General features: G+C 39.8%; 1 protein-coding gene across 2 annotated transcripts in view; it reads right to left on the bottom strand.

Moving 5' to 3' along the window:
- LOC111269159 (uncharacterized) overlaps positions 1-4,030 on the bottom strand; it is a 28,618-nt gene extending 24,588 nt beyond the window's left edge. The window contains exons 1-2 of one of the 2 annotated variants that reach the window (XM_022848568.2): positions 3,304-4,030; positions 2,893-3,074 (exon numbers count right to left, since the gene is read on the bottom strand). In XM_022848568.2, coding sequence (XP_022704303.1) covers positions 2,893-2,950 — 58 coding nt within the window. In that variant the 5' untranslated portion in view covers positions 2,951-3,074; positions 3,304-4,030. The remainder of the gene's footprint in view (positions 1-2,892; positions 3,075-3,303) is intronic. The other variant, XM_022848569.2, reaches the window with a different exon arrangement.
- Between the last annotated feature and the right edge of the window lie 13,882 nt (positions 4,031-17,912).

Below are 17,912 nucleotides of genomic sequence, written 5' to 3'. Positions count from 1 at the left end.
GGTAAAACGTTACATTTTTGAATCCTGTACCTAGCCTTTCTTTCGCTGACTGGCATCTTATTTTCGCACAGGTTCGAGTTAATGCCTAAAACAGCATTGTCAACACTTTCTTATTGTGTTACAATTATTAACCCTCTACTAGCTCCCTTCGTTCTTCCTGTTTTTACCCTCCTATAGGATCGATGTCGTATACCCTATGTCATCACGCTTACGTTCAGTCCGAAGACAGCGTTACGGCACATCGCGGAGCTTGAGGGTACAAACAGATGTGGCAAAGCGTGTGTTTTATTAGTAATAACCCTGTAAGGCCGAGTCAGCTTTGCGAAAGTCATTCACAGTGATTCTAACCAGAGCATGCAGACCCGAAAGGGTCTACTATAGTCCGCACAGAAAATTCACATTACAATACGTCTTTTGCAGCGGCTTATTACTTGGGGCTTATAGGGGGCGCATTGTTCACCGAACGAAATGGCCCTCGGCCGGGTTGAGTGTTCGACCAATTTGCAATACGTAATAATATTAATAACTCTTTTTCTGTTGTCAGGGTACACAGGAAACATAGATTGTGAGGTTATTTTGAGAACGTAACATTTCCTGAACTCTGCGAGATTTCCGAGTTTTTGTCCACAGGATTCTAGATCGATTCCAATAAGATTTACGAAGTGTACGTCGACGTTAGACACACCTATTAAAATCATGTTTCTAAATGTGACGCTGTCGTCTGCTTGAAGACGTCTAGAAAGTTTTGTTTTAATCAGGCTAGTACGTTCGAAAACACCCGCATACTGAAGTTCACCAGAAATGTTTTGAACGGAGAAGGAATTTGAGCTGTTAAAAACGAGGGTTAAAAGTTAAACAAATGTTCCAATGCCCATTAAATGTCGAGAGGTCGCAGGTTCAAAAAGAAAAATAATCACATATATACCGACAGTGAAAGATGTCTATTTACCACAATATATAATGCAGCATAATTAGCGGCGTAACAACAGTAACTGTGAAGTTCATTACTTTCTTATCAAAGTGGCTTGAAGTATAGTGTGCAATCTGAGCAATCTTCAAAGTCTCCCTAATTAGAAAAATTTAGCTTTGAATAATTCGAAGTCGCGTTTTAGCGTCAGCCCCGATGTCTAATGCTTATATATATATATATATATATCCTAGGACTAGAAAAGATTATACAACACAGTATGTTGAATACTGCACAGTTTGATCTACTCATTGGAGATTAAAACTGTTGTTTAATACTGGAACCGAGTGAACAGCAGATTTTGTAACGAAGTACTTTCAAAACACAGAGAAGGAGGGCCAATATAGAACCAGCTGCGGTACGAAGAACTGGATAAGTAGCCTCCTCGATTCATCTTCCCGATTCTAATTCGCCTTTTATTGGACCACTGCGCCCAATGGCCGACGATGCTGGGTCTTCGTCTCGTTTGCCAGCGGACTCGCGCAAATCTTACGTATTGATAGGAGAGCTTCAGGGAAGATTTTGCAACCCTTTCGATTTTCTAATCCATCCTGTTCAAGTCTAGCGGAAAATAGTGATGAATGATTGAGGTCCGTCTTATCAGTCGTGAAAACGTGGCATGAACCTTCTCTAACTTGTATTTGTCTTTCGAGCAAAAAATCATTGTAAAGTTGCCGCTTGACTAAAACTGTTTATATCGTAGAAATAAAGCGTCTTCAGTTTATCTGACACTTAGCGATAAAGCTAATTCTTTTTGAAATCAACTTGTCTACTGATAACAAAAAGCACAAATTCAACAACAGCGTGACGCCTAACGGTAGTATAGGGCGTATTTCAATTTTTTTGCGGCCGAAAAGATTTTCGTAGAACTAACCTGAAAAATCAAACAAGCTATGCCCCAAGCCGCTTTTTTATTTTTATCATGTATGGAATTCGCTTTAAAATATTAGTAAACGTCTTAAAGAGCTGTATTTGATGATGCCGACGTTACGCGTTCTACGATTGCCCATCGTCTTCTCAGGTAACCTTCTGAGATATCTAAACGTTTTATTTCTCGTTCGCTCTTGTACCTATTGTATTGTAGTTTAGTAATTATGAATTGCAGCAGGACCATAAAAACAGCTGCCAGCCTGCAAACGGACACGCGCGTTTTGGTTATGCACGTCAAAGCACTATATGAAAGCCCTTTTTGATAAAGGATTCCTGCTTTTGTTTGCAAGGTGCAGCACACTTGTTCCTAACTAGTTCGTGTTAGAAATTTATTATAGATTGACTTAAAGTTAAAAAAAAAAAAAAAAAAAAACACTGCTGTACACCTAACCGGCAACATGCATCGCAAACAGCGCGCTATAGAATAGAGCATAAGGGTGTGGATAGCATATATATATATATTCTCTGTGTATTGTTGAATTTGGCCGTTCTAATAGTTCCATTATGTAAGAGAAGTTCAAAACATTCTATGCTGTGCAAACGTTTCTTTTTACGTTGATCTGTAGTTACTCAGTGCCGTAGAAACGATGTGTCTAGGACGTGAAGATCCTAACAGATGCAAATGGAATTTATGGAGAACCCCTGACCCGAAACTGGGCCGTAATGGTGTTTGAGGCACATTGAAATGATAAACATCAATAGTACTATATTTATATTAAGCTATTTAGAGTTATGTTATGGCAGCTGATAATTCAACCCATAGAATATATGTGACAAATAGAAAAATAGTAAAGGTCTATTTATTTAGCCTTCGATCAAGTAGTCTAAAAAATAGAAATGCTGTAATTTAATAAATGACTAACTGTGAAATTACAAAGTGGCACTCTTCGTGCCACAAAGCTGGCTAGTTTGTTTTGATTTCATAATAATTGCTCTCGTGTTATTCAAATACGAAGCCTATTTCTGTGTGCCAGTGAGTTCAAGCTAATACGTACCTTTCTCGTTGTCTTCTTTTGGTATGCACACCACAAACCACATTGCTCCACCGCCCATTGTGCAGGTCTTCCTGGGGGAGATCTTCAATGATAGTTTTGCGAAGGCCCCAATGAAGTTTGACACCGAAGTTGCTCTGTTTCAGGAAGTGATGGAATCGCTTCCCAAACGTCCGCGCGATGCCCTGAAAATGGTCGTCAGTCGAAAAACCTTTTATATAAGCTCAAAGTTTTCACAAATAAAGTTGAAGATACAGCAACACATAGCACAACCACTAATTTTAGCTTTTCGAACAAAATCAAGGAGTTGATCGTATCGATATTTTCGTTTTACATGCTTGTGTTTCACGCATTCACTGGATCTGTTCTGCATTATAAAGCGTACACAAATTTCACGACTCATTAAAATATTACCTACGAGGAGACGGGGCACGCAAGGCATAGAGCGTTCCCAGCAAGTCTTCTTAAAAGCTTTAGACGCTGTCAGTCTGCAGATGTTCAGCGGTACCTTCTGTTGCAGCGGATCACGCAACGATAGACGGTTATTTTGTTTTATGAACTACAGCCAGTAGAATCCAAAAGGAACAGAATGAAACTGAAGCGTATTTGGGCTGTGGACGGGCGGTGGTGGGATCAAACGATGAGTAGCAATGATACTGCGTGCCCACGATATGTGTGGGTTCGCGCGCCTAGTGGCGTCAGAAACAACATATATATGTATATGTACATATATGTATATGTATGTATATATATGTATATATATATCCATACAGACAGAGCAGACAGAAAGGAGTGCGTTGTAGTTCGTAGGCGAGAAGGTTATATCGGTGCGACTAAGACGACAGTGCTGCAGTACGCTATGTTGTAGTGTGGGGTAGAACGTCCAATGTAGTGTTGGTTTTACTGGCTGGTAAACGGCATCTGTGCAGTAAATACATTGTAGATGCGAAAGGTAAATAACCCCAGCTTGACGGTGATGGTAAGATAAGCGCAGATCAAGTCTCTCGTCTTGCGCTGTATGTTTGTCTCTATCTAAACGGTAGCTCGACGCGATCGATGGGCCCAGATAAAATGGTTAGGCCTTTCTATCGCTCTCTTAAAGCCGTAAGTGTCTGTGGCACTCGTTAATTCAACGGATTTGGGTAACATGAGCGGATACAATGATTAATGACGATAGTTAAGGTGGCAACGTGACTTGCTAACTTCATTACGTCCTTTTTACTAAGCTACATCGACAATAGAGGCAGCTCCTCTATTAATCCGGCAGTGAAATAGAAAGGGAACATCTCGCGGTTTGAAGTGGCCTGCACTTGTAGAAACTGTGGCCAAGTTACGCCCTGACGTCAGTAGACGTAGACATGCCTTGAACTCAGTTCAGTCGCCCATTGAGAAGGTGTTCCTTATTATGAGACGATGAAAAGGATAGATGGATGAGTGGGTGGGCAGCATGTGCCAAGCCGATAGCGAACGTACTTTTCATGAGTTTCCTGTTTAAACATTGTCAAATACGAACAGTCATATACAACTGTTGAATTTAGCTAGGAGCTCATTGAAATGGAAAGCAAGTTAATAATCTCGCACTGTTTCAGTACTGAAGACTTGGGTTGATGAGCTCTAACGTCACTAGTGCAAATACTTGTTTTTTTATAATGTATTAATTATTAAGTATGAGAAAATTCTGTCAAAAATAGTCAAACATTTTGATATTTTATAGCTATTAAATTTTATAATATAAGATGTAGAACTTCACTTCGATAAGAAACAACCTGATTCTACGACGGCTTGTTTGTTTAGGGAACTATTATAGTTCAATTAAATCGTATCCTTTCTAGGCTTGTTCTCCAGTAAGTGTTTCTACCGAACTCTGAACTGGACATGGGCAGCCCTATAGCCCACATTCGCTTCGTACAACATAGATTGCATAATGGAATTGCAGTAGAGACAAACACTTTTCGAGTATTAACTTCCTAAAGCGTGATCCTCATGCAGGAAGCTGGCACGAATAGACCTGTCTTCGCATTAGGCCCAAATCCGATAACTATACGTAAATGTGGATCCTAAGTGTGTAACCTCATCGACGACCGGCGCAATATTAAGTTGGCTCACGCGATCAACGGAAAACACCGTCTACTTTTGTATAATGCTGTAACTTTAGCTTTGCTTCGTACGATGATCGTTTTGAATGTTTACGTTGTAACGTAGTTTGGGGTATGAGTTTAACGGCCTCAAGACACAATGTACACACGTTTGTACACGTATTTTCGAAGCGATAACGCGGCAAATCGTAGCCTTTCGAGAAACAGTAAAGTGCTGTACTCTAAAATGGTAGATACCATAGGCGAGATGCATTCTATTCTTTTCAATCCAACAGAGCACGACCAGTATCCACAAGAGGGTTTAGCTAACCCTCAGAACCAAATAGGTTAGGTGTAATTAATCTGCGGTAAACACAACTGGCTCCCACATCACACTGGTGTTAACAGAATATTTTCAAGACTTTCAAAGTTCTCCATCGATATCAATGGAATCCCTAGCGCTTGCAAATGAATAGAACAATCGTAAACGAAAGAATAGAACCGATATTTCCCGTACTCACAGTGGAGGACGGTGCTTGCGACAGGACAGCCTGTCACGGTACATAAGCTTCTGTCTTGCAATCACCAGTAGCATCACTACCGTCATAGCAATAGTTATCGTATGCTGCGTAATTTTTTTACTGATCCCACACAATTGGAATATAAAAGATGCGGTTTACGATATCTGCAGGGTGCTAGCTTAAGAACGTTTCTGCAACTGTGATCGATGTTGTTGTGATCGCCGGTACGACTAACTTCTTTATAAAAATATAAGTCATATAATTTGTACCATTGAAATCTGTAGAAAGTTCATAGTGCGTATACATATTTGGAAAAAGAGGGTTTTAACTGGTTTATTAGCTGAAAGGGACTGGTATTATCTTCGCTCATACAGCTATCACCTTCATGATCTACTATTGAAGTTTTTGGTCGCGGTATTTAATCTGTCACCGAGGCATCAATGTCTAATGACATAACGGTTTACCAAGTGCCATAAATGGAACGGAGATCGCAGTCGCTTAAGGAAAGGCCCGTCGAAACCAACAAATGCTTAAACACGAGATTGTCACGAAATACACTATTTTGTTGTTATAACAGATAACGAGTACCTTACCCTCACTCTCCAATCACCCCGTGTGACAACGCAATGCCACCCTGACTAGTATCAGCCGTCCTCCACTCCTCTTGGTCCTTCTCGGACCGCTACAACTGTTGCCCCATATAATACAAATGTGGAGGTGTGGTGTGCTTACAGTCTGCTGGAGACTGGTCATCGCCGTGTCATCATAGCATTTCATGTCGAGCTATTCTCAAAATGAATACTCAGACTACGGGCAAATTCCGCCACACGATACGTACCTCATAGCTAGAGCAGGCCATCGCTAGTCAAGGGCAGCTCATAGCGGACGATGGCTTCAAAAAGAGTGAGGAAGGTCTTGGCTTGAGAGAGCACTACACTGTCCCTGTAGCAGACTTCTAGCAAAACATAACATCACGTGGTATTTCGCCTTTCGATGACATTATTTTGATTGGCAGGTACGATTAGAACGGGAGTAGCGGGGTCGTAATTTGCAACATTTGGTTGAGTTTTCTTCTATTGACTATCATTACGAATACAGCTCCTTACTCGACGATCGCGTGCTATGAGTTAAAAACGTTGATGATCACTGCCATAACGTCGTTATGCCGCAAATGTCGGTGTCGTGATGCTGAAGAACGCATTTGAAGTTATGTCTGTGTTCTGCGCATTTTAGAACAGCGACTGATCGAAGTCAGGGTCGCGCTTTGATGCTGATACAGACTTCCGCATTTCAAAGGTCGCGTTTACCCTGCTACTGTTGGCTACAGATAAATACACAGGATATGTAAATAGCTACCCCGTGTTCTTGCCACTTAGACACTTGGAGAAAAAAAAAAAGAAGGGCCTTCTTTCCGCGGCGTGGCCCCTAGACATCATTCGTTCACACTGATGTATACTATTAAATATAATACAAGTATTTTAGTTATATAATATAAATGTTTTAGTTTTTCGCATTGTAAAGATGTACAGCAGCTGCTTGAACGTGGCTCATTGCGGAGAGGGCGATGATTGCGCTTAAAACTAGCGCTAAAAATCACTGACCTAATGACCCTCTATGCTAGCTTCTGCTTATTTAACTCTAATGTATTTGCCCGTTTAGGTCTTTCATGTAACATAGCTGGATTTGGCATAGGGTCTCAAAAATGACAACGAATTTGGTATGTGATACATAGATGTTTATGTATGCATATATGGTGCATGCGTCATAAAGTAGCGTTTGATCATAAAACAATTGCGCACAAAATAAGTAGCACAAATCTTCTAGATAGCAACGTTTCAGTGTAGCGCGTATCGAAACGTTGATGTATTGGCCGTAGGTAGTTGTCGATGAAGGCTCAAAATAACTTCTACGGTTGCCATTTACTAGCTAGTTAAAATTCAGAACAACCCACCGATCAGAATGTAGGACCAGTACGGTTTAAGGCCCACATATGATTAGTTATGGTGCCTACTGGCGTTTAGCGAATAACAAACTTAACGGTAGTACTCACTTACGTAGACGGGTTGTCAGGATAGAAGCAACGATCAAACAATTTCAGGTTCGTAACATTAGGCCACAAGCGTTGTTTTGAACTTCGCTTGACCTTTGGATTCTGGCGTACGTCTCTTGTGTGCTCATATGCCTTTCTGGGGGTTAGGTCCCTTGGGTTTTTCCTTTTTTGTCATAAAAAGGTCAATTTTAATTTAGGATGTCGATCGCTTTGTAGATACTATCGGTTCACCGTTATTTCTCAATGAAACTACAACAATATATAAATGTCGATTTCGTATGACGGTCTCAATAGTCCGTACTCAAGGTCTATTCCTTTTCTAGATTCATGTATGCTAACTCAATAACTATATATAATGCAGTAATATACAAGTTGGATTAAGATGGCTTTGCGTGTTTTTGTGATCTTGAATGCTATTCGAAGTTATATCAACGATGTTTTTTTAGTTCGTTGAACGATCATTGTTTTTTGAAAACCTTCTATTAGCAGTTTTCTTTTTTTTAAATTAATTTCACTTTCAATCACCTATTATTGAGGTTATGTACAGTTCGAGCGTCTGCGATGCTATGCGCGGTAGATCCTTCCTGGATGCTGACATGGATGTATGGCATTAAACCTTTGGGTTGTGAACCGAAGAAAAGATTAGGAGCAAGTACTCTCTGCACAAAGCGAACACGTTCCCTAATAAGAATAGGATCAATGGAACAATAAGCAGGATTATCTCTTAAGCACACGCTTTCGAACAACAAAAATAATCGGTTGCATTTACTTCAATTGATAATTTAAAAAAGTACATGTTGACCTAGATGCATCTTTGCTGATGACCTAAAAGTCTAGGAATTGTAGCAACGCGATGGCTCTATTGTGAGAAAGCTATGTTGACTACAACTAATACCCCTACATAATATAGGCCATTAACGCTGTTACTATTTGGCTGCATTAGACTATAGGAATTTTTTTTTTCCTATAGGAGGATTTTTTTTTTTTTTTTTTTATTGAAAAGACTGTTTAGACTGAAATGCTCGGAGCTATTAGTTCGATTTCCATTCAACCAGTATTTTCTTTTTTGCTTGCTTTGCTCGAGTGTTAAGTAAACCCCACCACAACCTCGTAATTAGCTGGTGATAACTAAAAGTGTACGTTTCATCAAAGATTTTCATGGAGAAGTGATACAAGTATACATATTTAGGCAAAGAATCTAAATAGTCCAATGCCTTTCACGGAACATCCGCGTAAATTGTGGAGTCGCCATATGAGAGTGGGCTTTCAATATTTAGAGACAAGAAATAGACATATATGAAAGGAAACACAAGAAGTAGGTGTTTCTCAGCTCGGATTTACGCCGGATACGAATCATGATGCACTCAATGTAACCATGAATGTATTGACAGCTGAAAAGTGGAGCTAACCGCAATTTTGGCGATAAGCAGGAATCTAATTGAGGTCGGTGAACAGTGTGTTATTTCCATTCATCTCCTGCGATATTGAGCTTCTGCCTATCAGAAAGGGCCATAAGAATAGTGAACCTTTTTCGGTGGTTGGGTAATAAATTTTCTTAAGGCTGACTACTAACAAAGAAACAGCTAACTGAAGGGTAACCAGATGGCGCTATCCGATGCGGTTTATTTCTGTTACATTCGTATGCGTATGAGGGGCGTATATCACCCGCAAGAAGTGACAGTAGCGAAATGAGGGGAGTAACAATCATGAATGAATCTTTATAGCTAATATCCGCAGGATTACACGCTTATAAAGTGATTCTCATTATCTCAATAGTGCTTACCTACTTAAATTGCTATTGCGTATTCACCTGTAATACTTACAATAATGCATGCACGATCCGCTATAGATTTATCTGTCTGCGAGATGGGGTGGGTCGTAGTGTTGGGCCTCGAAACCAGAAGGTTTTCGGTATAAATCCCCTTGTTGGCATGTTAACTGACGCGGTCTTGAGCTTCCAAAATTTATTGATAAAGTAAAACATTATAATAGAAACATTGAACGCAAGCGGTATCAACCATGTTATTAAATTAAAGGTCTCGTGTTTAATGTTCCTATGGCAACCAAAGCAAATGCAGACTAGAGCAATTTGTTTACAGGACGTTAGCCAACAATTTACTTAAATTTAGCTAAACATGTTCATATTGTCATACAGTCACATAATGAATTAAGGTGTTCGTACCGTGAATCGAACGCGTAAGTATCAGAACGATTTTACGGTGTTTGGACCGAAAAGTTCAGTTGGTTGTTTTGACGTCCTATTTTAACGACCTTGACAGAAGTGTCATAGTCAGATAGGTTTTCTTCGTTCGAATAGGTCAATTCCAGATGGTTTAAATGGAGTAAATATCTATAGTATTAAAACAGGTCTGGGAGATCATTGGCACATACCGGAATATATGGTAAATAACGGGCTGGCTACAGCTTAGTCATGCTATTCCACGATAAGTGTAGGGAAGTTATTGGGAGTTAGAGCGGAACTTAAAATGCGCACTATTTATCCAGTGGCCTCTGCTATTGTAAACAACGAGCTGTCGAAACCATCAGTATTGCAACGCATCGATCTGGGAAATGCACCTTCCATTGTGAAAGGTGCTTCTTGCCCCACCCTCTACTCCCAGCCGGCCCCATTTCGACAGCGGCCTGCTGATTAGTAGTCACAGTCTTGCTACAAGTCAACGCCGTCAGCTAGTTTCAGTCATTGATTGACCTTCTTTCTTAATTTAGCACCGGCATTTCCAACGCTCTTTCCTTTATGTTTACTAATTCGTGTCCGTTGGGAGAGCAGAATGTACAGCACCAGCTGAGCGGCGGTACCTTTCCTCTGCTTGGGATTTATTTGGCCGTGACCGAAACGAAATCGTATGCAACGCACGGCGCTCGTTCGGCTTCCCTTGTACATCGTTCAGTGCGAGAATCTGCCCGGGCTTGTGCCGAGGTGAAACGACAAATGGAGAAACTCTGGTACATGTCCAAACAGGGAATGGAGAGAAAGGAAAACGAAAGGGGGAGAAGAGGCACATAAAGAAAAGACAACAATTGTGCTAAAAGGGTATTAGCAATACAAAGCCGGTGTGCCACCTCAAGTGTCCAAATCCCAATTGTCTTCAAAGGAAGTAACGGCTTTCGAATTTAACATACCATCGTTGGTTTTTCTTATTTTTTTCCTTTTTTTTTTCTTCCTATATTTTGCGAGCTTAGTTGTTGAAATAAATCTCGGCTTTGCTTTTTCCTTTTCTTGAGTTTTTCTAATTGCGTAAAACTTTTCCCCTTTAAGATACGTATTGAGCGTTGGAAGAGGAAAGGCCACAGGGGGGCTAGATCTGATAAACAGCTACAGGAATTAAGGTAAAACAGACATCGAGCTCTCTTGCAAAGTAACACAATACCCGTAGAACCTAGTGCAGTAGTAAGCAGGTGAAGCATCGTAGTAAAGAACCCACGGCCTATAGACAGCTATACCTAGTTTTCTTCAACTCCTCCATAATGATAGTACCACTCGGCATTGATAACTCGGCAACACTTCAATAGTTGAAGAAGATAGTAAGAATAAGTGTGCTTTTCATTTGAACTTTGCAGCTTGCTTGGGTCTAAATTGGTCTTCGAAGCGATAATCGGACGATTGTGTTTTTGACTTCACGGTATACCCGCACATCTACGTTTCGTTCCCCGTGATGACACTTTGAAGCAAATGTAACTTTTTTTTAGACGCAATGAGGTTCTTTCGCCACAGTTGTTAGCGGTTGTCTGCAATAATTTACACAATCTTTACGTCTTTGATGGTTCTTTCAAAATCGTTCTATATGATTCATTTGAAACCTCTTACTCCTGCATAGACTCCCTGAGTATAATTTGGCGAATCTCTAATAAAAATTGTTCTACCTCTTGCATGCCTCGCACTAGATGTAACAAGTCGCCCAGAACAAGAATCGTCATCGGTGTTTTCGCATCCCTCACGTAACAGCTGGTATCATATAAACACTGGGCACTGACTAATAGTCGAGTCCCGAAAAGCCCTTCGCAGCACTCCGGGGGCCCTTTTCCAGTATTTAGCTTCGTTCCTAATCGAGAACCTGATGCATGCCCTTTGGTACTTATTTCTTCTTTACGTTTTTAGTTACAAATAATTTACTTCGAGGTGTTCAAAAAGTATAGAATGCTCGCTTGCTCGTTCAAACGTTTTGATTTCTGGTCTGTATATATAAGATAAGATAGAGTTTTAGATGATCAAAGCTAAGCGTTTTACCGTTTCTTTTTTGCCTTAGTAGTAAACAAGTGCAAATATAGCTTACTTCTATACCATATTCGAACATGTTTTTTCTGCTGTATATCCTCGTTGCAAACAGTCGACTGCCGTTATGCATCTAGAGGATACTGAACTTTATTAGAAGTTAGAAGCTTCGGCTCGCCATAGACTGGATAAAGCGTTCAGGAAATTACAGCTCCTTTCGGACACTTAGCATGTCGCGCAGCGTCGAGTAACGTGTAGTCGCAACGACAAGTTCTTCTAGAGAACCGTTATAGGAGCCAAGAAATGGTGTCTATATGTTGATATAAAGCAGACAAATGAAAGGGTACCTGCAAGGGATACGCTCAAATCCAGAGTTAGGCTACGTATTCAGCCCAAAAAGACTATGATTTGCACTAGGTGGGAATGGACGCCTCCTGTAAATCGGGAAATGCTCTAGCAAAACGAGTAACAAGGATTTTTAAATGGCCTAGCTGCATCGATTGATTGCATTTTTACAAGAAGACATGTTCGATAGAGGGATCAATGTCAAACCCTATAATATATTGCATGGCAGAAAAAACCGTTGAAGCACCCTTGCACCCTGAAGATTCTTTGCACCCAGCAAATGGTTCGGACCTCGTTCCGACGAATTGTCGTCTCCTCCAGTCACGAATAAATGAAACATGCAATCGTTTATTTGATAACAAATAGGCTCCCAAAAACTGATTTATTTAGCAGCAGATTACTAGTTTGGACCAAAGTGACTAAATAAACCGGTCGACAACGCAGAAGGTCACAATGAACAAATTTTCGTTTCTTACCTAGTATTTACGATTACCACTTAATCTTCATCGTTACCCAAGCAATAATGAAATGCCCTACGTTTGGACAATGTAGAAGAAGCTTCCAGTTCTGTGATAGCTTTGATGCTAATGTTTTTAATGCTATTCAGTAAAATCTATCGTTTTGAGAAAATTAACTCCATTGATGGCACAGTGGAAATACATGATGTGCAAGCTAGTAAGCTTCTCGAACAGATAATGACGAGTATGTGTTACTATATTCTAGATAAACTTCTGTAAAGCAATGAATCTATTGCTTTAAATCAAATAGCTTGAATAACACTGTTAGCGTATAGCGAAGTGATGCTTTGCTAATCTGATTTGCAGAAAAATAATAGGCCATCTATGCGATGCACCTTTGCTTACAGCCATAGCCTATAGAAGGACACGCTAGACTTTTCATTAGCCTATCATTTCGAAGTCTACTCACGAGTAAGAACAGATAAAGAAAAAGGCTTTATGAGGAGTCTAACATTTAATCATGAATGCCTCATGAATCATGTTAGGGCAGTATGATAGTTTGAGGCAAAATTATCTTAAAAAAAAAAAAAAGATTACATTCACACAAACTGTAGTTTTATTAGAGGAAACAAACATATTAACAGTACCTGAATTGTACGCTTGTATAAAGCTTGTTGCAGCCCACTATAAACTAGGTTATAATGGTAAGTTGACGGAGATCTGCTTCTTAGCATAAAAAATACAGATCTATGACTTGCCAATTGGTAGGTGTAGAAATAAATTCTCAACTTAGCTATAAGAGGGAGATGTCGCAAGAGCCTGAATGTGACCAGCAATTTGGTGTGGCATAGCGCCACTTATTCTAAGACTATTGAATCACTTGTTATTGTTTAGATTTAATAGCGATCACGTATCCATCTAAAAGAAGTTCTAAAAACGTCAGTTGAGAGGCTACATATTTTAGGCGGGTGTGTGCCTAAACAGACGGAGAAAAAGTAAAGGCTTGCATACGTGACGTTTATTTCGGGGTGATGATCCGCCATCCAAATACTTCGGGACGTTTCACGCCGGAGAACTTCAGACATTGTTATATTCTTAAAATTAAAAGAAATGTATTGATTAATTGCAAGTAATTCAAAATACGTCCCATAGGAAAGACGTAGTAGGCATGAAAAGTGGTTATTCATTAGCTCAATAAACAGTCGCACTTTACCTAAACGCGTTTAATTTACGTGAAAGTGCTATTGCACTACACTTGAATCCCCTCTAATTAAATGGAATGCTTCAGTTGAAAAAAAAGCAACGCTCACCGGTCACGCAGATGGTAAAGTTGTCCTTCATAACAAGAGAGCCTTGCGCAAGAAGAAGAGAAACCACTGTGGAGGTTAGGATTGAGAAGTACTACCACTTTTTTTCTTGGGAAATAAACCCCATTCGAGCTTTGAATATGAATAGGTATTATTAGCTGTGCGGTCACTTATCATCCGTTTATCAAATAATTACAGATGCGGCAAGAACTTAGGATCGAAGCGGAATAATAATATTCACCTATTTTATGAAACTCATTCAACACTTACCGACCCATTGCCATGCCCAGAACTGGCATCCGAGCTAATGCTCATTCTGTAGGTTTAGCTCACGGCCTATCGACAGCGTAAAAATACAGATGTGTGTTGCTAGTCAGGCATAGCAAAAAAAAAATTTCCAGCTGCTCTGATGATGGTGGTACAATGCTGGCTGGTGACATCCAAATACCCAAACGGTAACATTTCTAATTCGGCCTATGTGTCGACAGAGTAATCGCGAATTCGACTTGATCTTCAGCCACAATCTTATGAAAAATTATTCAGCCTTAAAATACGTTGGGGCCAAAGGAGTGGAATCTGTTTGGCCCCTGTTATTTAATGAGAATTTTGCCGACCCATTAAGATTAAACGCCTACTAATTGCAGCTAGTAAAATCACCCTGATTGATGACCACCCAAATTGAACCCGAATTATAAAAGCTACTCATTCATATTTATTACTAGGGCTATCTCAAGATCCGAGGGTTATATTCAAGGGTCCAAGATCAGGCGACTCAGCCAAATTTACGATATGATCGTCAACAAGCTTAAGCGATAAAGTATAACTCTTTGTTACTATTTTAAAACACGGAAAGTGACAAAAATTGATGCACGGTTTGCAAATCCCGAAAATTGTCGTGTTACCATAGGCTTCAACTAATTTTCAAATAACTAACTTGTAGAATTATTTCTATCAAAGTTAGTACTGATTAGGTAAGGAGGGAACATAGAGTTGAATTACAAGGTTCGAAATAAGAGGCATGTACAGAGTGGAATAACACAGGCTAGTACGTTAAAAACGTTGCGCATACGTAATACGTTAGTTTATGGCTATATAACTGGGCAAACGCCGAAAAACCGGCATAAATTGTTTTTTATTAATAACAATTAACTAGCCTTTCTTAACCTAATACTGCAACATGTCTTAGCATTTCACAACAATCCGTTTGTCTACGACGTTTGCAAGCGTCAAATTTATCTTGCAAACCGTACAGGCATACATGCCGATTTGTAGGTTAGGTCCGACTGTACATTATTGTTGCACGCACGGATACTGTGCAGATATTTTTATTCAGATCTAATTTGACTGATCGTGCATTGTTTCAGCTTCTCTATTTCACGTTTACTAACAGGAAGCAACCTATGCCCCCTTGGGCAATAAACGTAGCTTCTCAAAAACCGGTTTAGGTCCATCCTTCGGTGCCGTCGATGTTACGTACCTGTTGGGGGCGTTGGTTTATTTATTCCGTAGATATTCGCTCATTGATCTAGCTAATAATGCTTCGAATATTCAAGCAAGCGTCACGGGCCATTTACTTTATTCCTGCGTGACATCATTGCCTACCGGATCAATTGGCCGTGACGGTCCACTATTCGCCAGCCTAATCGTTAATAAATCATTCTCAAAACTCTACTATAGCTTTAATTAGACTGCTGCTTAATTGAAGGACGCAAATTTTCGGTAGAAGGTCAGTATTACCTGTCAGCCGTTCCGCACAAGCAGGCGAAATCGCATTGTGGAGGTAGACTCATTCACATGTGTAAGTTAGAAGGCATTAAATGCAATGGCGATAATGTTCTTTCTCACATCTGAGTTTTTCCTAACTTACATTGGTCCAGACAAGCCTCTGCCATGGGAAAAGTAATTTTCTAATAGCAGCAATATAACTTGTAACGAAAGTTAGCCCACTTTCACCAGCATTCGATTCTCGTTCTCTGCAAGGGTTGAAATCTTAGATCGCTCGTATCCGTCCCGCCCTTCGGTCTACAATCCATTTCGCGGTAGAGATTAGATAAAAAAAAAAAAAATATTGACTACTCGTAATGCAATAGAATGCAGAAATGATTATATCGCAAAAAAGATACAATTTTTTCTGGGTACTGCTAGTCTACAAGGAAACGTTTCGCCCTACGATATGCCTACACCGCTCCGGTTTTTCCCTGTTACCGCTGTGTTTTTTTTTGCGTTGCTAGTTGTGACTTTTTAAAGTTACCTTCGTAAAAAACTAGCTGATATGTCGATTGTTTGTGGTCTCGTAAGTGTCGACTGAAAAAAAAAAACTGGCTTTCTAGTAAATATTTAAATAAAGACAATAGCAATAATCATTGGTGACGAATATTCACCGTCGATTTGTCCTACAGTCGCCTTAGATAGACTACTCTGTAATTGTAAATGCTCCTATTATTGAAGACAGTTAGTATCACAATATTTGGATAAGCCTTATCGTACATAAATAGTAGACTTTACACAAAAACGAAAGGATAGATTTCATTAACGGAGGCTCTAATCCCAGGGGAGCTAGGTTGAACTCGTATAGCGTCGTAAAATAAAAATTATAAACTCTCGATGCTGTCGAATTAGCTTATTAGAAATGCGAACACGAAAATTGTATTGTTTATCAGCAAGTTAATCAAGACGACTTGATTATAGAAAAAGTAAATGATCAACGTAAAGGAAAACTTTCCTTTTTAACAGCAGCCCATAATTCTAGATAATAAAGAATGGAACAGAAGCTATATGCAGTAAAGCTTTGTACTTTGATGAATCACCTTATGAGTATCAGCTTTCTGTAGACGAGAAACGGCCTTGGGCACAGTCACAATGTGATCGCGAGCCCCCATTAGGCTTATCACCTGGATCATTTTAGAAAGCCAATTGAATGATGTTATGGGTGGTGCACTATATCATAGGGGCACGTTTTAATCACCACATACTTGGAACTAAAATTTCCAAGTGGAGATGCAATCGAACGAAGACAGAATGAACACCTTTACTTTTTTCGGATTTCTGTATCAATTATGAAGTCACAGACGTACACTTTGTAAATGTATGCCCTCTGTTTGTCAGTGTCGCTCATCTAGGCCTCTAATGAAACTTACACACGTCCTTGAACTTTTTTCCATCACTGACTTTTAGCTGACAGGCCTTGCTATCGTTGCTTTAGCATTACTTTAAAAACCTTTACATTAGGGGCCTTAGTACAAGTAATATGGAGGAGCCTAGCAGCATAAGAGATTACTATTTATGTATACGTCGTCCTTTTTATTGGTTTTTCAGATTTTTACCAAGGAATGATCATGTGTCTACATCTAGGTCTGGGCTATTTCTGCGCTCCCTGTTCTCTTGATAGGCAAACACGTTTCCACTGAGCCATGCAGCAAAGATTGTAGAAATCTCTCTCTCTCTCTCTCTCTCTCTATCTCTAAGAAACTGTCTAGAAATTGTTTGTCTAGAAGAACTACCAACGCAGTTGGCAAAAGCAAGTCAAAAGCGGCATCAGGTAATCGCTTACGGCCCAACGCCAAGTGCTGCCATCTTTTGCAGAAAGACATACAATACAATAAGTACTAAGAGTAAAGTAGGTAGTGTTTGACAAAAGATTACGACTCCCGGCAAGCGTCAAATGGTGAATCGTTTTAACAGGTTGTATGTATTTTTTGCTAAATTATGTAGATCTAGCAGGTTGTTTGACGAAAAAAAAAAAATTCTACCTATAATTATCGTTTTGGTTAGAAAAGCATCATATACGGCCTTAGGCAAATGGCTTATAGGGTTAGCAAAGCGAGCACGATCTCTTTGTTGTAGTATAATTATCACAATCGATTTCTTGAAACGGCGAGCAGACGTCATCGACAAGGGCCGCGAGAGAGTGGAAGCCTGTTTGAGGAAGGTCTGTGGCAGGTTGTCCATTATTTTTAGTTTTACGTAGTTTAAAAGTAATTGCATCTGTAATTATTCAAATATAAAATCGTCTATCCGTACAAACAGATTGTAAGTG

This window comes from Varroa jacobsoni, unplaced genomic scaffold, assembly GCF_002532875.2.
Source record: "Varroa jacobsoni isolate VJ856 unplaced genomic scaffold, vjacob_1.0 scaffold_1358, whole genome shotgun sequence".
NCBI classification, from domain to species: Eukaryota; Metazoa; Arthropoda; class Arachnida; order Mesostigmata; family Varroidae; genus Varroa; species Varroa jacobsoni.
The sequence above is the reverse complement of the archived record's forward strand: the minus strand, read 5'-3'. Positions and strand labels throughout refer to the sequence as shown.